Here is a 25,051-nt window from a genome sequence, read left to right as displayed (position 1 = left end):
CGCTCCTACTTGGACGAGTATTTGGTCAACGGCTTTATCCGTCATTCCAGGTCTCCGGTTTCCTCTCCTCTATTTTTCGTGGCCAAGAAGGAGGGCGATCTGCGAACGTGCATTGACTTTCGAGCGATGAACAACATCACCGTCAAAAACCGTTACCCGCTGCCCTTGATAACCAATCTCCTGGAACAGGTAAAAGACGCCTCGGTGTATACTAAACTCGACCTGCGGGGGGCGTACCATCTAGTCAGAGTCCGAAAAGGCGACGAATGGAAGACCGCTTTCCGAACCAAATTCGGGTTATTCGAATACCAGGTCATGCCTTTCAGACTCTGTAACGCTCCAGCAGCGTTCCAGTACTTTATCGACGAGGTGTTACGGGAGTTCATAGACGTCTTTTGCATCGTCTACATAGACGATATCTTGATCTATTCGCAGACCATCACAGAGCACGTGCAGCACGTGCGTTCCGTCCTTCAGCGGCTGGGTAGACATCGTCTGTATGTAAAGCTGGAAAAGAGCGTCTTTCACGTCACCACGGTCGAGTTCCTGGGGCATGTCATCACTCCAGCGGGCATACAAATGGACAACAAGAAAGTGGAAGCCATCCTGTCCTGGCCCCCCCCGGAGTCCGTGAAAGGGGTACAACGGTTCCTGGGGTTTTCCAATTACTACCGCCGATTCATCACTGGCTTCTCCGAGATGGTAGCCCCGATTACCCGGTTGTTGCGTAAGGGAGTGCGCTTCAATTGGGATGAAAAGGCGGACGACGCCTTCCAAGAACTGAAGAGACGTTTTACCGTAGCCCCGGTTCTGATGCACCCCGACACCAAGCAGCCCTTCGTCGTGGAGGCGGATGCCTCTAAAGACGCCATCGGGGGCGTGCTGTCTCAACGGAGCACCCGCACTGGACTACTGCATCCGGTGGCATTCTATTCCAAGAAACTACAACCTGCGGAACGTAACTACTCGGTGTCGGACAGAGAGCTCCTTGCCATCAAGACCGCTTTCGAGGAATGGCGCCACTTCCTGAAAGACGCCAAACACACTGTAACCATCTATACGGATCACAGGAACCTTCAGTTTCTCCGGTCAGCACGCGCTCTCACCGCCCGACAACTCCGATGGACCCTTTTCTTCAATGACTACGATTTCGTGATCACGTTTCGGCCAGGAAGGGAAAATGCCAAGGCTGATGCCCTCTCGCGGATGGAAGAAGCTGACAACGAAGCTGAGAACACCGAGCCTGTTCCTATCCTTGCCGAGAAACACTTCCAGGGTGTGGTGACATCTTCGGGCTTCTTAACTCAAGTACGGAAGGACACGGAGCAAGTCAACCTGGAGGGACTGGCGGATGGACGCACAGACGTGTCATACACGGACGGATTGCTGTTTCATGGAGACCGGCTGTATCTACCTGGGGTGCCCAGTCGGCAGGAAGCGGTCCGCCTATGTCACGACCACGTTTTGTCCAGCCATCCCGGTTTCCATAAGACACTGGAGCTCTTGCAGAGACAATTCTGGTGGCCGACCATGGTGGCCGACACAGGACTTCATGTGAGGAGCTGTACCATCTGTCTCCTGAGTAAGAACGCTTCCGTGTCTCCGGTGGGCCTTCTGCGTCCCATTCCGATACCACCGTATCCATGGCACACCATCTCCATGGACTTCGTGGTGGAACTCCCTACCACCAAGACGGGGCACACCACGATTCTCACCATCGTCGACCATCTCTCCAAAATGGCGCATTTCGTGCCTTTGCTGAAGGTGCCCACAGCTGTGACCCTGGCCGGAATCTTTGTGCAAGAAGTAATCCGCCTTCATGGCATTCCATCGGTGGTCATAACAGACCGGGGATCGCAATTCGTGTCCCACTTCTGGAGAGAGGTGTGCAGAATCCTCAAGATGGACGTACGCTTGTCCACAGCGTACCACCCACAAACGGACGGTCAAGCGGAAAGAACTAACCACACCATGGAGCAGTACCTCCGTTGCCTGCTGCTTATGGTTGACAAAGACTGGTCCGAGGTCCTATGGATGGCTGAGTACGCCTACAACAACAGTAAGCATTCCGCCATCGGAATGTCTCCCTTCTTTTGCCTCCAAGGCCGTCACCCCCGCACCTCTGCCTGGGAAATACCCCGGGACTGCTTCTTGCCGTCAGTTCGTTCCTATCATGCTGCCTTACGTACTATCTGGCAGCAAGCTCGCTTTGAGTTGGCCAAGGCAAAGGACACCTACAAGGCGCATGCTGACGCCCATAGACAGAAGGAGCCCGAATACCGCGTGGGTGACCGAGTGTGGTTGTCTATCAGACATCTCAACGTGCATGGCCCCAAGAAACTGTTACCCCGTTATGTGGGTCCCTTTGTCATTGAGAAGGTGGTGAATCCGGTGGCCATGAAACTAACGCTCCCTCCGCACATGAGGATCCACCCCGTTTTCCATGTTTCTCTTCTGCAAGCGGTCCGCCCGGATGGCGGGGTTCCTTCTCCTCCGTCTCCTGTGGTGGTGGAGGACCACGTGGAGTACGAAGTCCGGGCCATCCTGGGTTCTCGTCGTACCAAGGGGAAGTTGTTCTACCTGGTCGATTGGAAGGGGTACGGCCCGGATGAGCGGTCTTGGGAGCCTTTGTCCCATGTTCGCCATGCTCCTGTTCTGGTCCGTGCCTTTCATCTCAGTCACCCCTGCAGCCCTCGCCCTGCTGTCCCTTTTTGAGCCCCGGGGGGGGGGGGACTTGTTTTTGGGGGGGGTTCTGTCATGTTACGGCGCTTGCCGTCCCCCTCCACGAAGACGCACACACAGAGACGACCCGAAATACTCACTTCCGGGCGGAAGTCGAGTACCGGTCTAGTCATCCACAGGAGCACTAGGGTCAAGGAAGCGCTTCCGGGGGAAACGCTTATACGCCGCGTTTCCCGCCGGCTCGGCGCTTCGTATTCATTGGAGTTCCGAGCAGCGAGGAGCGAGAGTGACCGTCCTGAAACCGAACGGAAAAGAACGCCGTCCCTATCCCGTGGAACCAGTTTCTACCTTCGTCCACGCTTCGGAACCAGTCCTGGCTTCTCAGGTTTTTCCTAACCCTTGCCCCCTAGCCTTCTCGGGCTGTTGAAGGTTTCTCCTGTTCTTGTGCCTGTGGGGAGTGGAGCCTACCATTGCTGATTTTGCCTTTTATGATTTTGCACAGTTTATTTGCCTCAACGCGCATAGGGCCATTGCAGATTTCCATTGCTGATTTTGCCTCGATGATTTTGCCTCGATGATTTTTGCCACTGTTGGTTTTTGCCTAAAAGCGCATTGCGCCATTTTCTGATTTCCATTGCTGATTTTGCCTGGATGATTTTGCCACAGTCTGTTTTGCCTAAAACGCGCTTAGCGCTATTTCGGTTCTCCATTGCTGATTTTGCCTTTGATGATTTTACCCTTTAGTATGTGCTAATACTATAGAGGAGTTACTTTCTCGCTGTGGCGCCTTGCTGTTTGTTTTCTCTACTCGGAAGCAGGGGTTAAACATTGATTGCCGCTTCCAGGGTTGTTACAGGAAACTAGCTTGATTTCCACTGACCACGGTGTGAGAGCACCGACATTTGCTTACTGCATAGCCTGTCCTTGGCCTTTCACCTACGCTACGGCCGTATTGCGACCGGCGTTCCCGCAGTAGGGTGAGTTCCTTGAGTCGGGGACAGGACATAGCTCTGTGTGTGCTTCCATTGTGGTTGTGGGTTCTTCACTGACCATAGTCTTCCTCTATCACAGGTCATTCCGAGATACCCTGCACCCCTACCCACCGCTTTCATTGAGGCTCCTTTCCCTGCGTCCATCTCATCCCTGCTGGGTTCTACGGTCCACGAGGGTCAGGTGGGTGCGGGGACGGGCGCTCCTGTCGTCTCTGCGGAATCGCTGCACAAGCAGAGGTAAGTCTTGTGGAGCAAACTGACATCGGGCTGGACTGTTCCCATGAGGCACAGGGTCAATACTGATTTGCATATGGCTGGGTTTAATCTGGAACGGCATGGTGAGCATAAAAATGATGTATTTAGGCCCAGATCTCTGTACTGGGGTGAATGTTTGACAATGTTCTGCATTCTGTCCGTCAACTGTTGTTTTTGCATATATAGAAAATGGCATTCTTGCCTTGGACCAAGATTGTGATTAGGCTACCATTTTTTGTGTTCTACTGATATCTGCGTCGCTATATGAATGTACAAATAATCACATTTGTATCACGAACGTGAGGGCCTTGCACCTAATGCCAAGGCAGTGTTAGAGTGTTCTCACGAAGTGTTCCATGTCAGCAAGGTTGGTGTTGAAACTAGTCCAATTGTCACAAATGCAAATATGTGTCAAAAGTTGAAGTGGCAAAAGAGAGGGCAACTTGAGGAAGGGATTGTGTACATGGAAGAATGGCACTAATTCCTACCAGACCTAACGGGCACATGACAGAGTCATAGTTTTTAACATGTTTACACGCATAAATACATAAGAACGCGCATGTGGATATATATATGGTGGTGTTGAGAGTGCTCTATACAGGAGCTGCTTTCCACCGAAACTTGAGAACTACCCAGAGTTCTCTGCTTCTTTTTTGCATAATTTATTTGTCACTCTATGCCTGAAAGGGTATTTTTTTTACTTATACTGGGTGCTCCCTTGTGTCTGGACATAATGGGGTGCTCCTTCGGGATCATGCACATGTTATGAACAGCTCTGGCTGCTTATTTTTGTTGTGCCGCTTGGCTTTCCTTTTTGATCTTTGTCTAGCATTTCCTTTGCTGCCTGCAGAAGCTGACAGCACTCCCTTCACCCTTCCCGCTCCTGCAGCCAAGAACTGTTTGTGTGGTAGTTGCCTGCTCCCCCCAGACATGATCACGGGGAGGGTGGCTGGCCCACCATGGGTGGTGAAGTGCAGCTGCACTCCCCCGTCCTCTTCCTATACCTCTCTGAAGAGCTCTAATTAGAGCGAAACACAGTGTCAGAGGTTGCTTTTACTCATTTCAGGTTGGCTTGGTTGGTATTTAACCAATTTGAAGCTGTAATACTGTGCCTGGAGTGGTAAATGGCTTTTCTCGTTTTACAGCTCGGCAAGGACAGCACTGTGCTAGTCCTATGCTTAAAGACTTTGCTGTAGAAATGGCAAAAGACTTTGTCCTTTTCTATCTCGGTGTGGATGGCACAGTGCTAATCCTATGCTTAAAGACTTTGATAGAAAAGCAGACATTTGAGGTGAGCAGATCTAGAGTGTCACTGGTGTTGAGAGTGCTCTATACAGGAGCTGCTTTCCACCTAAACTTGAGAACTACCCAGAGTTCTCTGCTAGGCAGGGCACTCGGCAGGCAGTAGACCATGCAGACTTCATTACTGGCTCGCTTTGGCATCGCGGTAAACTGTCGCCCGACGCGTTTCGATGATTGACATCTTACTCATAGGCTTGGCTTGCTCTGAAAGACATAACAGAAGAAGCTCTCTTTTATTTTCACTCTTTTGCATACTTGATTAGTTCATTACCCTCAGTGGGCTTGGCTTAGTGCATAGTTCATGACAGAGCATGTTGGGACACGTAGTCCCTCTTCGAGCAAATTATTTTCCTTCAGTAGGTTTCTGTTATCATTTCGTTTAAAAGCATTTTTACCACTGAGGGTAATTTAACTAAGCAAGTATGCAGAAGAGTGAAAATAAAAGCGAGCTGTTTTGGAAGGTTAATAAGGGGGGCATGACCCGCTTGCCCCACTGTGAGCCTGAGGAATTACCGGCGATTATTGCAGTGAGAGGCGAGAAAGGGAGCCGAGGGAGGCTGATGCCTCCGCTTGGCGGGTTCTGGACACTGCGCCTTATGGACATTGTGGGGCTACAACAAAGAGCTTGTGTGCACCAGCATTTGCCTAAGAACCGTACTTACCTGCTACATCACGCTGGGGCTGACAGTGTGGCCAAACATCACCATGACTGCACGGGTATTCCACTAAGGCTCCTGATGAATTTTGGGACTTGCAGTACGGCAGCAGTCAGGCAGGTGATTTTACTATCAGTAACCACACCTGGGACACTGCACATGTGATGCAGCTCTGAGGAAGGCAATTCACTGAAACGCGCCAGGTGCCTCACCATCGTTGTTGCCTGTGCCAATATAAATAAAGCTCCTTTCTCCAGAACCAGGTTATGGCGCTATTTCATGTTGAATGTTGAAATACGGGAAATGCTGTCTCCCGCATGCCACGACCGCCCTGCAGGGTTGGGGGACCCCGACGACAGCGAGCTGTTTTGGATGTTTAATAAGGGGGGCATGACCCGCTTGCCCCACTGTGAGCCTGAGGAATTACTGGCGATTATTGCAGTGAGGGGCGAGAAAGGGAGCCGAGGGAGGCTGATGCCTCCGCTTGGCGGATTCTGGACACAGTGCCTTATGGACATTGCCTGCCAGGCGGAGCAGGGGCTCTAATATGGTGGCGGTGCCTAGCAGGCATGTTGATTGCTAAGGGCCTGTCCATGGCAGCAACGCAGCCATGGAAAGGCTGGCGGAGATTGGTTTTGGGGGCCTGTTTCGGGCCCCCCTTGTGTCTGGGGGAGGTGGGGTACACTTGGGGCATACCTATGGTACCCCCCTACATTTCGCAGCACCAAGTGGCAGGCACCGTGTGGTGCCTGACATGTGGTGCAGTGAAATGCCAGACATGCGATTCTAACATCGCGGTGGGTGCTGCTGTCAGCAGCACCCGCCGTAATGTTAAAATGCAGAATGTGACCGCCAGGGTGGCGGTCACATCCTAATTCGCGGTGCGAGACCGCCGCATGTCTGGCAGCCGGTCCCAACACCGCGGGGATGACGCCCGCCATCCTAATAAGCCCCCAAATTTTTGCAAACGATATTGATGACTTGTATATTTTTTTCAACAATATTTCTTGCCTTAAAATCGATATTCTTGACCACAATATTCTTGTTGTTGATATTTCTGTGTCACGATATTTACAACTCGATATTTGTGTAAATCAACATTTCTAACTCAATATTTTGTCAAAATACCCATGTCACCCACACATGGCCTGGATGATATGCTCTCCTTGCCTATGATCTGAAAGAGAGGGTTGGCCACCTGCTTGGGGTGCACATGTCCATAGGGACAGGCTAATCTTTCACCTGTAGTGCAGCTGCTCGTGACTTACTTATCTTTCACACAATTTGCTCCTTCCACTGGGGACATGCTTACCTTACACTATTTCATCCTGCACAGTTGGCAGTGCACCTAATGTAGACCTTTTTCTCCGCAGTACAGTACTGTGGTGATCTGCTCTTCTAACAAAAGGCCATTGGGACCTATTCATATGACCCCCTCATTAAGCCCTTATGAACTGCTTCCTTCACACACTAACACTCCTGTAGAAAGAACTACTTTAATTTATTTTTTAAAGTGACACTCACTTCTATGCCCTTTGATGTGTGGAGTGTGTGGGGCCACTGGCACCTGTTAATAGCCAAGTGATTCAAGCATTTTGTGGGCCTCCAATGCCCCCCACTAGCTCCATTAATGTATGAATTATTTGGGGCACTTAGTTTCCTTGCATAGCCCATTCATACTTGCCCTGTATTGGACAACTGATGCCCACTACTACTATGGCAATTGATGCCCGCTCCTATATTAAACAGGGTAATTGCAGCATTTCTTATTGCAGCATTTACAACAAAGAGCAAACAGTTCAATTAAGCAAGACCTACTGACATTGCCAGTACTGGTTACTTTATGCTGTCTTGTTCCTTCCCATCTTTCTTTTTTTTTACTATGGCCTGCGTACCAGCTTGTAAGTTTCAGTCTACCTTTGTTTATTTGTCTGCCCTACCTCCATCTTCAGTCCCTCCAACATGCTTTTCAATCAGACACTGTTTTGAGCTTTTCCTGCTCCATCATCTTGGTCTTGACAGTTGTTTATTTTCCCTAACCTTTTATCCAATCTGTGCATACACATTTCGTAACTATGGACAGTGCTTTAGAAAATGTTTTGTAAAAATTAAATTAAATTTCAATTAAATGAAATGCTGCTTACCATCCGTGTGTCACCTTCTTAGGTTTTTCTTTTCTTTATTGCCAGGTCACAAGATGGCAGAAGGGGCCGGCGCGATTGCCAACTCCAACCTCTCTCTGGTCACTGATTGCATGGAACACGGCCTCACAGCGCTGCACCCGCGCACCCGCTACTCTGCCGGCTGGGACGCAAAGCTCATTTTTCTTCCTCTTTCTTACATGCCGTCAATAGTAACGGATGCTCTTCTAATGCTGCAAGCACCGAAAATTGCCAAGAGCCCCCAAATCAGCTAAAACTGTTGCAGATGCAGCAAAACACAGGACAGCAGAACTAGAAAGACTATGAAATATAAATATTTAAATTTCTTTTTGAGCGCTTAATTATGGTGGTTTGTCTGCTTCTAAGAATGTCTCTTTTTTTCACATAGGGAAATTGAAGCCTAGGGAGTTTCTGTCTAGGAATAATCAGTTTACTTGCTGCTTTAGATAAACAGTCTTTACAAACATTGCACTTTAACAATATTATGAGATTCCAAAATGTATCTAAGCTACAGCTATGAACAAAAAGCAAAATGTGCCCCATAATAACCAGTGTTTGAAATGGAAAAATAAAAGTGCAGGTACTCTGTTACTGACTACCTGCTTGTTTCTGAGAAGTGCCGGTACTCTCCAATTAAAGGCATTGCATTTCTCTTGAGAAGTGCCGGTACTCTCCTCCTCAAAATAAAGAAGTTTTAGGAGTGCTTTGTGTTGTGTGAAATTATACCCGGGTGGTGCAAATCAGCAAATTCATCAATGCACAGTTTTATGGAATCACAAAATCTTTTCCAAAATTCGACTGTGGACAAAGTGTGCTGTTTCGAGGGTAGAAATTTTCTTCAGAAAGTCCAGGTTCAGAGTTTTTTCCCCCAGAACAATAAGGCAAAATCTATTTTAAAAGTTTCTCTTATTTTGTATGTAAAAGTCAATTTGTATTTATATCTGCAGCTTTTTTATTCTTGGGTCTGCAGCTGTTAAGGCTATCAAACACTCAAAAAGTAATAATGGTAGGGGTCCATAATGACCCTTACCATTTTTTACTTTTAGTAAGAAATTCGGCCTCAGAAAACATCCTTGATAATTCAGGTAGACAGAAGCCAGCAGCCCTAGCCGAGCTCTAGAGAGGTGGTGCAGGGCAAGTCTAGGTGCGATACAACACAATTATCACAGTTCCAACAAGGATGTCAATGTCCAGTCTGAGTACTGGGCACTCAACATTTTAATAATAACAAATCAATAAAATAAGCGTACAGTAAAATGGGTAGCGAGCAAAACAACACGCAATGAAACAATCATTTAAAACAATATAGCATTAAAACCGGGACCCATAGCTATGCACATTATATAATATTCCTTGTCACTAGATGTTCTTTAATGCCAGAAGAGTCCACCAAAGACCAGACGATGTCACAATATTGCAGTCACAGAACTGTTGAAAGCATTACACAATGTATGCAAACAATGTGTGATTGCTATCAGCAGCTGACCGTGATCAATACACTTCAAATGGATGACTCGCACTCATCCAACCAAATTAGGGGTACTTGTGTACGAGTCAGTAACATCTCAAAACCTAATTCATAATTAAAGCAAAGGAAAAGCAATGGCAAAAGATCAAGTGTGTAACTGGTAATCTTAGAAACTAGTGTTTCGGACTTAGGGGTGTATTCTCAAAGACCTATCGCTGAGTTAGTGGCACTTTATCGCAGGCAAAGTGGTGATAAATTCATCGCACCATTCACAAGCTGGTGCTAACCGCTGACATCACCAATTTTCATGCGATAGTACCCGCAAAATGCACTGCCACGGATGACACTGGCAACTAACGCTAGTGAGATGCAGAGTAGGTGTTCTGTGCAAAAAGCCGCGACCACACCACTTCGCAACATTCTCAACGACCAGCGCGATCTGCGATAAGATCCCAAAACATGAGATAAGGTACGGTAGCAGCACAAATTGAACACCTGCTCCTACTAGGTGTTAAGTCGGACGACAACCTGCACCATGAAAGGGAGCCCAGCACACAGCCACACATGAAGAACAACAGATGCCATGGAACCACTGATCAGGCAGCTTGGACACCCAAGAGGGCCACAACAATCACTGCCACCACCCCCCGGAACCCTCCCTCTCCCTGGCCCCCCCCGGACGAAGATAGTTCACATCAACTTTACAAATTCCTGAACCAAACAATTCGCCTGAAGCCGCACAAGAACAATTAACATTCATGTGTGGACAGACAAAGGTAAATCATTCATTCACCCTTGAATTCCCCCAAAAAGATGACTCATTCAAATATAACTAAATACTACTGTTTGGAAGAGTCATGGCGGGTCTCCCATGGACATTCTGTAAGTCACAGCCTGCAAGACAAAATTCAAGATAAGGTGTGTCTTGCGCTCATCAAAGGACAGAGAGAGAGAGAGAGAAAGAGATAGAAAGGGGGAAGAAGGAGAGAGAGAGAAACAGAGGAAGAGAGTGCCGGTTCTTCGAGACCCAACAACGCAATGGCAGGACATCCCGGGCACATGCGCAACCCGTGACACGTGGAACTGTACCATGACAGACTGCTGCATCTGTTGGGGGCACTGCCATTGGCTGTGCTGCGGATCAATTACCGTTTGAGCTTCCAACTTGTGTACGTCACCTGCGTCCAGCCCTGGTTCCACTGTCGATCATGCATATTCGAGTGGCCCATGGATGTTTGCCTATCCAACACAACGGTAGCTGAACTGGATTATGACATGTGTGTGCGCCCCCTGTTGGCCCATGACCAGGAGTGTAACCGTGATACCCGTTCATGGGATACCTTGATATTTGGCGTATGTGCTGGCAGTTGGGCACGGGAGATCGCACAATTCCTCGTGTGCAGTGACCACACCGAGGCGCTCCCCTATTGGGCTGTGTTGCGGATTGGTGAAACTGCGTGGACGGAGCACATCTGTCCGGACCAGCTAATGGATTGGCTTGCCCTCGTGTTCGACAGCGATATACTACTGGAATTGATTGCCTATGAAGCTGCGCTCGCTCTCTTGGATGAGTAACTACGTTCCTGCAGCCACAACTGATTGTGACCCATAGCACAGGTCCCAACACCCTTTTGCATCTTGGAGAAATGGTCACATATCCCACCATTACAGTGGACATGGCTGCATTCGTCTGGACTCAGAATGCATCTGCGAGCAACACTGTGGGTTGACACAGACCTGTGCAAGGTGAGTGGACAGCGGCGCATGGTAACGTTCCTCAATCTGAGACACTGCTGGAGGGAGTGTACACACATGGCAATGTAGTTCTACATGTGACCCTTTTGGACTCACCTGCTCACTGTCAGCAGAGCAGACAGTCCGCGCAGTCCGGTGGTACAGAACTATGCAGATCCCATGGGCTGTAAGTGGTGTCCCCTGACACGGTGCAATGAGCGTACGCCAAACATCACTCGTCCAGCAAGGCAAGCTGGGATGAGACCGTTGCCATCCGTGATGATTTCTGTCAATGTTTGCATCCCCATGTCTTGCACCTCTACATGTTCCTGTGCTGTCTGTTAGTATATGATGCATTAGTCTGCATGTTGTGGCCCTTGTCTTGCCAGTACTGACATGCACATGCTAATAAAATGTACACAACTTCACTAGTGATCAACTGTGATGAGTGTTGATTAGAATGCCAATTCGAGTGCCTCAATGAGCATTGTACATACACAGGGAGGGACTGACGGACGCATTTCACTTAGTTGTGAGTCCCCATTTGCAGCGCCACATCTGTGAGCCAGACTTAGTGGTTGGTAAAGTTGCTGGTAGACCTGTGCGTTTTCGTGTCTTCAGCAATGTGAGTATGGTATCCAACTTCTAGTCATGTGGATCAATGTGATCCATCAAAAACAGGTTTTGTCCACACAGTTGAGTGTGTGTAGGTATGCAAAGAGATGTACTGTTGTCACATGTGACGGGAGACACTACTTTGGTCCTGCTACCGACTTTGACATTTCCACACACAGCCATGTTCCATACATGGACGTGGGGCTACCTTGGGGTTTTGGAAGATTGTTAATGAGCAATGAAGACACAGCTAGTTAACACCTTCACAGACATATGATTGGCCATGTGTGTCACAGTCAAACATGCGCATTGATGTAATTTCCCAGGGCCTCCCTGTTTGTGCAATCGATGTCCCTACGTTCATCCATGGTTTTATTCTTGACTGAACATAGACATGAGACATCTGTGTGATTTGGAATGTTTTATTCACATTCTGTGGACTGCCGGAGCTGGAGCAGTACATGGCCATGCACACCCCACATTACATGGTTGCACAGTGGAGTGCCAACCAGAGTCCTTTGGGGAATGACAATTTAGTCATAAGAGGAAGAGTCCAGTCCCCAGCCTGATTGCTGTGTCATTGGTAACCAGTGCAGATATGGCAGTCCAGTTCGGGGTCTAGGTAAATGTCACAGAGTGTTTAGGGGGACAGTGGAAGGTGTTGTGCCAGGGCATGATGCAGAGGGCTGAACCAAGCAGAAACAGGCCATATGGCGAATGCTACAACCTCCTTTTTGACACAGAGTCATTATCATCCACATCTTACTCCTCTGAGACGTCGTCTGTGTCTGGTGTTCCAGGTGTGTGTGGTGGTGTTATGGCTGCCTCACTGTGTGCCACTGACACATCAGGGGGCGGAGGTGGTATGGCTGCCTCACTGTGTGCCACTGACACATCAAGGGGCGGAGATGTGTATGTCGAAGTTCCTGCGGCAGCCATCTGGAACAGGCTCTGTGGCATAAATGCCATAATGAGGATCTGCAGGGCATGGAATATCCCAGATACATCTCACTAGTGTTCAGCCTTGGCAGCCATCCTTCCAGCCTGCATCCACTCCATGTTCACCATTGTCCTTCGCAGCTGTGCCAATTCCGTATCTCTGGGGCCTGTCTGACTAGACAGTTCTTGTATCCGAGTAATGGCTCCAGCGAGGTCAGCCAAGGGTTCTTGTAGAGCATGCAACGGACTGTGGGTGTCCGTAATGGACTGTAAGTGGTCCCTGATGGGACTTAGACACCCACGTATCAACATCCGGGCGCCTGGGGGAAGTACCGCAGGTTTGTGGCAGGTAGTCGGTGAGCTGAGTAACGCAGCACCGTCTGCCTCCCTTATGAGCCCATGATACGATTCGATTAAGAATCGCGAGTTCATCTGTACACAGAGGACTCCCTGAACCTTTTTACCACCTTCGCAAGTATATGTAGGTGGCACACAGACGCTCCAGGGTTGGATGCACCTTAGTGTGTGTAGACCTCCCGGTGTGTCGATAGGTCCTGACGAAAACCTGGGACTACACTCAAAGGTTGAAACATGTAGACCATCAATTTTTGGATAATACTTTAGGTCAAATCAAACCTACATTAGTATTACACCCCTCACCACTTTTTTAACTGTGATCCTGCTACTCCATATTAAATTCATTAGGGAGTACAGTAGGATTACTTTTAACTTTATTTCACTCACTCACACACGTCACTTACACGTACTGACATAATAACAAACCTGCTCCGCTGTAATTAGGCGTTGAAGCACACCCGGGTGGTATTCGGCTGCCCGGAGGGACCCCGATGATGAAGCACGTCACCTACTAGGTTGATGAGTGAGGGGTTTCATAAAAAAGAAATAATTTCTCTTTTTACTTCTCTGTGAACTCTCTAACAGATAGAAGGTTTTTACCTTCTCTCATTTAAGGATACCCCCTTCTTTGTTTATTTTGTATACCTTAGGGGACTGGGAGTACCCCGTACAACTTAGTAGTGAAATCCCTTTCTCTCTCTTTTGTTATATTGTATCCAGTTTGGCTGCCATGATTTCGAACCCCAAACGCACATGTTCAGCCAGCTCCTTCTGGCAGTCTAAGGCACAGTGTTGGAACGTCATGTGTTCTTGGGTGAGGTGCTGGGTGTCAGCCGTGGTGGTAGGTGCCTACTGCTGTGTGGTCTGTGCAGGGGGTGGGGTCACCTCGATGCAGCTGGGCTGTACTGCTCCTTGGGGTGGGGTGCGGAGACTGTCCATGAGCCATTGGAGGGTGTCTGAGCAAATGTCCAGGGTGTCCTCTTCATCATCACTGAAGAGATGTCTGGTCTGCTCTGCAGAAGGTGTTGATTGTCCCTCTGCAATGTTAAAGGGAGATGCAGGTTAACAGTGTGTCCCATGTATGTTGACGCATTGTAGATGTTTACATACAGACTGCACGACAATGTACATTGTGACTGTTTTGGAGGAGCAGGCTATTTGATGGAAGACAGTGGACATTTGGACTACATGACGGGTGTGAGGTTGTACTCGTACATTTTCATCTCACAGTGTCCTGCTATGCCAGATGACATTGGCCAATTTCTACGAAAATGCAGCACCAGTTGTGTTCTCTGTTCTGTAGTGAAAGTGTTGCATCTTGTACCACATTGTCGTCAATGTTGATGTGCTGTGATTGCTATGTGTGTGTGCTGCATTGTGGGTGAGTCGCCCCTGCAGCTCTGATTTAGCGGCCCCTTATACCTTCGAGGAGGTGTGCCTTTGACTTGTGTGCTTTTACAGTGCAGAGATGTTGGCGACTTGGGTCATTTGTGCTCTTGGACGGTTTTTGTACTCATGTGCATTGTTTGTCTGCAGTTTTATTGTTGACGTCAGGGGTTGCATGTGCACGTGGATGTGTCAGAGTGGGACCTGCTCATTGGATGGTGTGATCCACACTGGGCCACGTCAGTGTTGTGGCGTGCACCATGTCATGTATTTTGACTGCAGCCATGCTATTGGTCATGTAGTGTAACTTGCATTGTCAGTGTGGCTTACAAAGCCGCCGCTTAGCTGGATTCAGCACATGTGCATGGGTGGGTTGTGTGATTGGTGATAGGGAGGGGGGCCCCTTTGTGCACATAGCGGAGGGGAGCCTACTTGATGTTTCTATGTGTGCTGCAGCGTGCCAAGGGTCTCAGGGACATGTTCCACACTCATTGTGGGTGTACAGAGTGCTACACGATTGTGCATATGTGCCATTGTGCCCATCTCCCCCAGTCCCCCCTATCCCTGATCGTTACTCACCCTGTTGCATATCGAGCTGTGTCCGGGCCCCCAACTCCTTGCACCGTCTCCACACTGATGACTGAGGCCATCATTCCCTCCAGATCATCCAGCTCCTCCTGTGGCGCAGGACTCCCACCTCCAGTCGCCGTTGCTGCCTTCCTTTTGGCAGCGACTTTCTGCTTGGTTTGGCTTTAAACGTCATACCAGCGCCTCTAGACCACCTCCATTGACCTCCTCGACACTCGGACTACATTCATGTTGTTCAGGATGGACTTCCAGATTTCCGTTTATGTTGCCAATGACACGTTTGAGGTGCTGAACAGTTGTTGGTAGTGTCCTGTCACCTCCGTAACAATGATCCTGTTTTCCTGCGGACTGAACCACGTCTTCCTCTTCCTCTTCTCCTTGGCCTTCCCCGAGCCCGGGGTTCCTTGCTGGTCGTCTATGGGGTTTGCGTTGTCCGCTGCACTCGGTAAGGGTGCATCCATGGTGCTACGCAGTTTTTCTTTTGCCCTTTTTTTTGTTGTTCTTCTTTTATAGTGCATTTCCCCGCATGAGGCGTGGGAATAGCAGGCCTGTCGCTGGTTATCACTGATTTTTGTAATGCGATTGGCCATATTGCAACTTTTTCCGCATTCGTGTTTCGCGTTTTTTCAGCTTCGCGTTCGTTTTAACGCGTTCAATTGGCACGTTATCATGAGATTATCGCAGGGTGCTGCCGGGTTGAGAATACAATGTTAACAGGGCGTTATTTTCCCGCGATAAACTGCAATGTGCAAAGTTGCGTTAAGCAAATTTTGCAACAGTTATCACACCTTCTTGAGAATATCCCCCATGGTCCCTTTAGCTGATTGAAAGCCTCTGGGCAGCACACAGCCCAGTTGGCCTCTATTGGGTGCTTTCTGAATTGGAGCAAAGATTGAAGCATAGTTCTCCATGGAGTGCCAATAACACTTAGTCACCGCTAAAAATGCACGCACATTAAAGTGGGGGCTAGTGACCTCCAAATCTATGGTGGCCTTACGGGCACAGTTTTCCACTGTTGACTTTGCTGACCAGGTTTTACTACCTATCTTTGCATACTTAAACCCAGATTTACTTAACTTCCCCGCAACGCAGTGCAGCAGCCAAAAATGCTGTGCTCCGTTGCGTGAGAAGTTGAAAGGAGGACAGCACCATATTTATAGAATTATGGTACTCTCCTCCCCTCTTCCTAGCGCTGGCTCTGAAATTTGCTGCGGTGCGCCACACACACACCTTTGCACAACAGTGCAAGAGTGTCTGCATGAGTCTAATATAGGTTTTGTACTGGAAGGGTAGCTTTTCAGTACAAAATACTATGCTTAGACTAACTTAAAAAAAAAAATCCACTTTGTATGTGTGCTGTAAAGTGCAATTGATGGAGCAGGGGAAATACAAAAAATGTTATACCCCCTTCGAAGTTAATGACCTCATAACCTTAAAAAAACAAGCATTTACAATGCAATGGTCTCGGCATTGGTAAAGTTAGAGCTATTGGCATTGCTCATGACATTATTTTTGTTTATGTTTTTAAAACATTTAAAGAAACGGCATTGTCATGAGCAATGCCAATAGCTCTAACTTTAACAATGCCGAGACCGATTGCATTTGCACCCACACAGAGCCACACACACAAAGCCACCCACACACACAGAGCCACCTACACAGAGCCACCTACACAGAGCTATTCACATAGAGCAACCCACACACAAATAGAGCCACCCACACAGAGCCACCTACACACACACTGTTACCCACACACAGACAGAGCCACCCACGCATAGAGCCACCTACAAAAAAAGCCACCCACACAGAGCCACACACACAGAGGTACACACATATACACACACACACACATAGAGCCTCCCACACACACACACAGAGCCACCCACACTTACAGAGCCACACACACAGAGCCACACACACAAAGCCACACACACAGAGCCACACACACACACATACAGAACCACACACACATACAGAACCACACACACACACACATACATCTAGACACATACACATTGATCTTGGGAGCCAAAGCAGAAGTGGCACCGTTGTTTCTAGATCTTTGCATTTATCACTAAAAATTAAGCATTTAAAAGTCTTTGTTCAGGAGGTGATGAAGCTATGTAGTCATAATGATTATAGACTTTTTAAAAGTTCACCCTCCAGAAAATTCGTGCACCGGTCTCTGCGGGCATTCGTCGGGGAACTCACCATGGTTGTTGTTTGTACTGGCCCTGCTCCTGCATGGTTATTTCAGAGGAGACTGAATCGCATACGTCTTGAAAAGAGCTCTCGCTGCAACATCACTTCATTCCAAAGGCATGGCATAGTCACACGATCTTGTGTACTCCCAAACGCAGTGAAGTGGTCACCATATGCACACACCGTGGTAACCATGGCGACCACGTCCATTCGCGCAGGGTAACCAAGTTTTTATTGCGCACACGGACGAGGCCATTTTAAACTCAGGCACAACAGAACCAGTTCACTGACTAACTCTGGTGTGGCGTGGCAAAAGCCATGTCTCCGTGTATTAAAACTTCTGTGTTATTGTTACATTTGATTCGATGACATGCACTCTCTTATCATTGGGCGTTATCAGTCCCACTCCCGTGTAGTACGTGGGTTGCTGCACGTAAACAGAGACGGACTGTTGAACTAACTAAGAATGAAAAGAGAGGAAAGACTATCCCCTATTTACACTCTAGGCCGACGCTTAACTCGCCCGGACGCCATTCTAAAATGAAAGTGGACACATTAAACCCAAGAAATAGAACGTTCGATTAACATAAAGCTATTCACCCCAAAATGACGTAGTAATGAATTCTTCAGAATTTCGAAAAACAGGCAAAATATATAACAGAATGTGTCAAACTGTATTGCTTTCTACAATTATACATAATTTAAATGTTCTGGGAAAAAGCAAGCACATGTCGGTGTAAACATATCTATTTTCACCTATTTCTTAAAAGTGCGAGGTTGCTATCACTATTTATGAACGTTAGCCTATACACGTATGTATGATATTCTTATTTCAAATGCCGATTAAAAATATCGAAACCACGCCCTGCAAACTTCCTCTTGAACGCATTGTCCTCTTACCCTCTTTGTACTACGTGTGGTAGGTGTCACGTCTTGTACGGAAGACTTCTGGGGGGTTTGAGGAGGAAACCAAGACAAGAGGGAACAAGCACACCACTGCCTTTCTCCGAGGTCAGCCAGAAATGCCTCGGAGAAAGGCAGCGTCGTTGTCGGATTCGGGGGCGTGTTTTGCTTTTCTCTCCTCTAGCCATTGGCTGGAGGAGATAATTAGATTTGTTGCAAAAAACACGCCCACGAATCCGAAAAGGACGGGGCCTGTTCGGAGTGACTGACCTCTTCTCCAATGGCTGGCCAGCATTCAAGAGGCCAGCCAATGGAGAACAGGGGAGAAGAGGGGCGGGTTCAAGCCCCTCTTCTCCAAGTCATTAAATCTCGGATCGAGACTGCGCAAGCGCAGCCTTCGAGCCGAGACCTAATGAACCGTTTGAATGCATGAATTAACCAATAAGTGCACCTTTGATTAGACACTACACATGGGAAACTAACTGGCATTTGCAAAAATCGAATTTATTTACCAATGTGAAATTAAATTAATATAGGTTTGTGATTTGTGTAGAAAATAGAAGTAAATTGCATGTATTTCGTTTGTAGTAAAATAAATTGTGGCAAAGAATGCAGATGGTAAGTAAAATGGATTTAAATGTTGCTTATGCTAACACTTAACATGGGTCATTAGAATGGTGGGTGGTAAACAGAAGGGCTTATTTTCTATGTCTAATTTCTGTTATGTTGTTTTCATATTAGTTCCGTTCGGGCCTGCTAGCCCTCGCTGAGAAAAATGGCCACTGTCGAGAGATGTGATTGTATGCAAGAACAAAGATGGCCCCCGCGCATGAGCAGAATGGAAGTTTAAGTCACAAGTGTGTGGCCTATGCCCAGAGTGAGAGATGTCAAGGCCGAACTGACCTAGGACAAGAGTTGTGCCAAAACTTTCTGTGCAAATACCTGGGAACGGATGAGAGACTCAAACTGCAGAAGATGATCCTATTCATTATTGATAGAAATTGTTGCAAATACATTAACAAAGTTAAAATATTGGGACTTGACAAGTCACGAGAACTGAACATGAATGTATTATTTACAAAACCAGTTTAAGCAAGGAGGACAATGAGGTGACCATCACCACCCCTCCAATGGACCAATCAAAATGAATGCAGCCCCTAAAGAGTTTCAATTTTGGGTATAGCAAGTTAGTGATAGGGTATAAAAGAGTTGTGCTTGCAATGACGTTGCTCGCACTTGCTTATTCTACTATTCAACACGACACGCTGTCTGTTGAGACGATTTTTCTTCCTGATGCTGAAAGACTTTGACAAATTTGAACTTCGAACTTTGATAGGGAAAAGGAACGAGACCGTCGCAGGATTCAATCCTGGGAGAGAATACGTACGAGAAGGTTAGAGGGACTGTCAGACAGTTTTGGAACCTATCCTGTGATCTGCAGTTCATGTTCTGGTGAACCATTTTTGTCATCGCCCTAAGGCCAAGGGTTATGAGTATTTTCCGTTTCTATTTTAATATTTACTTAAATGTTTATGAAATTAATGCCTATCATTTTGTCTAATAAAATTTTACTTATTCAATGTATTCAATGAATCCAGCTAAAATGTCATCTTAAGTCAAACTGAGTCTGTGGTTATTAAAATTAAAGTTCTGATCAATAATTGTTAAAGGTTTTAATTTGTGATTGAGCTGGACTTACGCGCCATCAACTGATTCCTACTAGTTGGTCCATTGACCCAAATAGCGGAGTACCTTGATGTTTAGAACCGAAAATTCCAAAGTTAAATGTTTATATTGTATATAGCTATCAGTTAGATTAAGAAAATATTAACAAGGCTCGTCTACTTATCGCTGATCCAGAAAACGGAGTGAATGTGTGTTGTGTTTCGGCGTTATGGGCCCCATCGATGAATAAGTGGTGTAAGGGTTTTCTGGGTTGGGGTCATCTATAAAGGTTTTTGTTAAAGCCGCGCTGCATCACAGTACACAAGCAAAGTTGGAAAAGAAAGTACAAATACAAGCATTTCTCTGTGATAACACCTGTTTGAAATGAGCACTGTTTTTGCCACAAAACCCTGTGTATTTTTTCTTTAGTAAATACGGTTTTGCGTCATAAACCTTGGGTGGTTGCATGGGAATGCCCAAGCACCACCCATGAAACGCCCCGTGGCACTAAGTAATGCAAAGCAGTATGCGCTGCTTTGTAGTGCTGCTTTGTTTTATTTTCAAGTGATTTTTCAGCGCAAAACTTGATTTGCGCTGGAAAGTAAATTGGTAAAAAAAGACTTTGCATCAATTTGTGTCACTTTTGTGATGCAAAAACAGCACTAAATCTTAATAAATATACCTCTTGATCTGTCCCTTGGGTGAATTTACAGTGAACTTGGCTCTTTTCACTGCCAGGAACACTTTCTAAAGGTTATCCATCTAACTGTCACTGTCACAGGTTATCCATCTAACTGTCACTGAACAAAGGTTTATCACATCCGTAGGAAACGCAGAACGTATTGAGGTCATTCAAAACATGGTTCTCCTGTCTCTAGGAAGTGGCAGGTGCATATTTTTAAGCCAAAAGGCATGATCCTGAACTGGAGCAATCCCTATGTGTCAGAGAGCGCAGTCTTCTCATAGTAGGAAGGGGTCAAATCAATCTATCATGAACAGTTGGTAATCTTAAAAGTGCACAGAAAATGAGCAGCCCCTAATTTAACAGTGATCGTGTCAGCTGTGGAAACAGCCTTAGTGACCAACTGAGTCAGCACAGAAGCACTGGCCAGGCATGCCCAGCTTTGGTGCAAGATTTGTTAAGGCTCCATTACCACCAAGTGCCCCACCATGGAAACTTCTACATTGAGGCATTCTGGAAATGTGTGTGACATCCAGTTGACCTTATACTTGACAGATATGCCAATCCTGTGTCGCTGCTCAAATTCCTCCATGGCATCGGAGTAAACAGCTCAGAGAAGCACTCGAGATATCACCCAAGGTAAAGTTAAGCTCCCTCTACAGAGCCATCTTCTCAGCCCCTGATTGTGAATCAGGGACAGACTCAGGGTCTGATTTCGAGTTTGGTGGCCAGGGTACTCCACCACAAACATAGCTGAGTACCCTGGCCACCTAATTGACGGGCTGCCCGCCCTATTTAGTATCTTGAAGACCATCATGTTTCCAACAGCAGTGCACCTCCTGGCTCTGCCGCTTGAAGTGCTGCAACAAAGGTGCAGTGGTGTATGGTGTTGTCTGCCGCTTGAAGCGCTACAACAAAGGTTCAGTGGTGTATGGTGTTGTCAGTGTAGGTACAACAGAGCATCCGTACTATTTTGCATGGACTGTAAGATGTAGTTTTTTTTCTGATCGGGACCGCCGGGGTCACACAGGCAGTCAAAAAAAAACGTGACTGCCATGCCTTTTGTCAAGAGGCCACTGAAGCTTGAACCACCCATTGCCCCTCCTAGCACTACCAATGATTGTGCTAATACTACATATAAGCCATCACACTCCTACAAGTTTGACAGTTCAGACAATTCCGGCCACCCAAAGATATATAAATTATTGTGAGGCAGGTATTAGTCATTTTCATTTTATATTGAATTATAAAACAACTGTTTATTTATTTATTTGAATAGTTTTATAGAGCGCGAACAAGACCCATACGGGTATCAGAGCGCTGTACAGAATTGGCTAAAGCAAGGGTAAAAACACAGTGGACCAGTATGAGAAGGTTACAGCAAACGGGGGAAGTAGATCAGGTTATGAGTTGGGGGTATCAGTAGTGCCTTAGAGCACGAAGAGCAAAATAACATAAAAGCATACAGTAAAACACACCAGTGTAGTGTAACAGGAATCCGAAAGTTAACTACACAGGAGCATAATCAAAAGTTGATGCTGTTAGAGTATCCAAGAGCATGCAAGCAAAATAACATAAAAGCATACAATAAAAGGCACCAGTGTAGTGCAACATGAATCCGAAAATTAACAACACAGGAGCATAATCACAAGTTGATGCTGTTATAGTAGCCTGTTGTGCTCATTTCAAATTTAGATACACAGTGCCATCATGTGGTGAGCTGTTTTAAGTGCTGCTGTTGACAAGTAAGGGCCAGTGCCAAGCAAAGGAAACCACCAGTTTATATTAACTACTGTACATGAGCCACCATAAAAAATGATATACTACTTGCTTTAAGTTGTAGCCAGATCCAAGGAACAGGTAGTGTCCGTTCCAGTCTTTCCAAATGGAATCCTGACCACAGGCAGCAGCACCTCTATTGTTCACCAGACTTACCTTTTGATAAAAGAGACATGTCCAGGAAAAGTTCTCCCAACATTCAAGCCAATGTGGGTTCATCCTGCATCCCCTTTTTTTCAAAAAATCATTTTTTATTGAGTTTTGAGAGTACCACATGGGCGAGGGCCCGATAAAGTCCACATAAACAACATAATATTACAGGATTACCACATATGGAATTATCAGTTAGTACACTTTGTATGCGAAACAAAAGAAAACACACTACGAACTGTATGCAGACTACCCCACCCGCCTTGGCAAACAACTATCAAATCCTTTATACACCCAGAAGGACAAGAGAACACATTACACATAGCAAACTGCAAAATGCCCAGTGAATCACCCTTACGGGGATTGTGATGGAAGAGGTGGGAGGTCAATACCCCTATAGGCAGCCCATCGTTACCAAATTTTCCTATGCTTTTGGAGACAGCCCCATGCCTGGAATACAGCCATTTCAGCTCCCATACACTTATCTAGTTCTCCTTGCCACTTTCCCGTTGTCGGGGGAGAGGTGCCCTTCCATAGTTGTGCAATACCCCATTTGGCGATGGCTAGGGCTAGGAAGAGTAGATGTTGCTTGTACCGATTGCCACCTATGTCCTCAGTACTGTGTAGGAGGGCCAAGCGGGGGTCTTGCGGGAGGTCTCAGGATAACACCTCTCTGAGACAGGTCAAAACCCTGCGCCAGAAAGGCTGTAGAGCTTTACAACTCCACACCGTGTGAAAGAAAGTCCCCTCCTCCCTGTCGCAACGCAAGCACAAGGGGGACGCCACCACTCCCATCCTCCAGAGGCGCAACCGGGCGTATGTACTTAAACTGAATAAGACGAAATCTAGATGTTACCGCAGCACCCCGGGGACTAGCTATCGCCTCTGCCCAGTCATCGTCCGTCAGGTCCGGAATGTCATCATCCCATGCCCTCCTGGTCTTTTGTAGGGTCGTATGAGTGTGTGTTATCAGTGTCTGGTATATTTGTCTTATTTCATGAGCGCCTAGATCGCCCAAGAGGTGTTCGCCTTCTAACGGATTGAATTCAGGGAGATCTGGAACTGGTATGTTTGCCAATGAGGGAGTCAAGGCATGCCGCAGTAGGAGGTATCTGAAAAACTGAGTTTTGTGTTACTGGAACTCTTCCTGGAGTCGGCTGAAATGATTTAAGAACAGTACCCCGCATGACGTACCCCAAGGTGGAGATGCCAATCATGTCCCACTGGTGGAACCCCGTCAGGGCGACCGCCTGGCACAGATAAGTGCCGTGCCACAGGAGCGTTGCCTGTGTCAGCTGCCCCTGCCATCCCATTTGCCGAACCACATACCGCCACAGCCTGATCGTTGTCCGACTAGTGTGCGGTAAGAAATCGAGACTCTGCGCGCTGTATAGTAATTGCTGAAGGGGGGTCTTTCCCATAGCCATATGCTCTAGAGCGAACAACGGGTCCGTGGGTGAATTATACCACCAGTCATTAATAATTAATAAATGAGCCGCCATGTAATAGGAGTAGACGTCTGCGGCTACAATGCCCCCGCAGTATGAGTATTGGGTGCATGTCTGGAGTGCGACACGTATCGCTCCTCCCCCGTAAGAAATTATTGAGTAGGGCATTAATCTGTGCAAACCACGCCCGGGGTATATAGTACGGGTAATTCTGGAGACGATAAAGAACCCTGGGGATGGATACCATTTTAAAAATAGCCGACCGCCCATATAATGAAAGGGGCAAGGAGGACCATGCGGTTGTGTCATCACGGAGGCCAGCGAGGAGCGGAGTAATATTGGGCGACTATGATGTCTGCGGACAGGGGGATATATATAACCCCAGGTATTGGAATCCGTCTGAAGCGTGCTTTAACTGGGATACCCATGTGCCCCTGCCCTGATGGCCGTACACCGGTAACAGCACCGATTTAGCGGGGTTAGTGTGGAGCTCAGAGTTCTGGCCCAAAACACGTAGAATTTGCAGGATGCGAGGACCCGAGATCCAGGGGTCTGTCATATTTAACAGGATGTCGTCCGCATAGAGTTCTATGCGGTCCGGCTGGGTTCGCAGCCAGTCAAAACTCCTGAGCACAGGGTCCCTTCGGACTCGCACAGCCGGGGGCTCCACCGCCAAGGCGAAGAGAAGAGGGGACAAAGGGCAGCCCAGACGCGTTCCACGACCGATCGGAAAGCAGGGGGACCGATAACCGGCTATTCGCACAGATGCCATAGGGGCAGTAGATAGTAGTCGCTCATAGGCTATAAAGCGTGAACGGAAGTTAATCGCTTCCAAGAGTCAAAAAAGATAGTCCCAGCTGAGGGTATCAAAGGCGTTATCAATATCAGCCAGGAGTAAAGCCGCCGAGCGTCCCAACTCAGGTGCCCGGGCCATCGCATTGTATACCCGACGAATGTTATGTCGGGTGGCCCGGTGCAGCATAAATCCGGATTGGTCCGGGTGGACCAAGTCCTGTATACACGACCGCAAGCGGTCCGCCAGGACCTTCCCGAACAATTTAGATTCAAAATTAATTAGGGAAATAG

At 47.4% G+C, this 25,051-nt stretch overlaps 1 protein-coding gene across 3 annotated transcripts in view; it reads left to right on the top strand.

The window, feature by feature from the left end:
* Positions 1-8,752, top strand: part of LOC146856384 (retinol dehydrogenase 16-like) — a 102,259-nt gene extending 93,507 nt beyond the window's left edge. For all 3 annotated transcript variants that reach the window (XM_085654501.1, XM_085654503.1, XM_085654502.1), the window contains exon 5: positions 8,077-8,752. In XM_085654501.1, coding sequence (XP_085510627.1) covers positions 8,077-8,303 — 227 coding nt within the window. In that variant the 3' untranslated portion in view covers positions 8,304-8,752. The remainder of the gene's footprint in view (positions 1-8,076) is intronic.
* The last annotated feature ends 16,299 nt before the right edge of the window (positions 8,753-25,051 follow it).

This window comes from Triturus cristatus, chromosome 4_1 (genome assembly GCF_964204655.1).
Source record: "Triturus cristatus chromosome 4_1, aTriCri1.1, whole genome shotgun sequence".
Taxonomy (NCBI): Eukaryota; Metazoa; Chordata; class Amphibia; order Caudata; family Salamandridae; genus Triturus; species Triturus cristatus.
The sequence above is the reverse complement of the archived record's forward strand: the minus strand, read 5'-3'. Positions and strand labels throughout refer to the sequence as shown.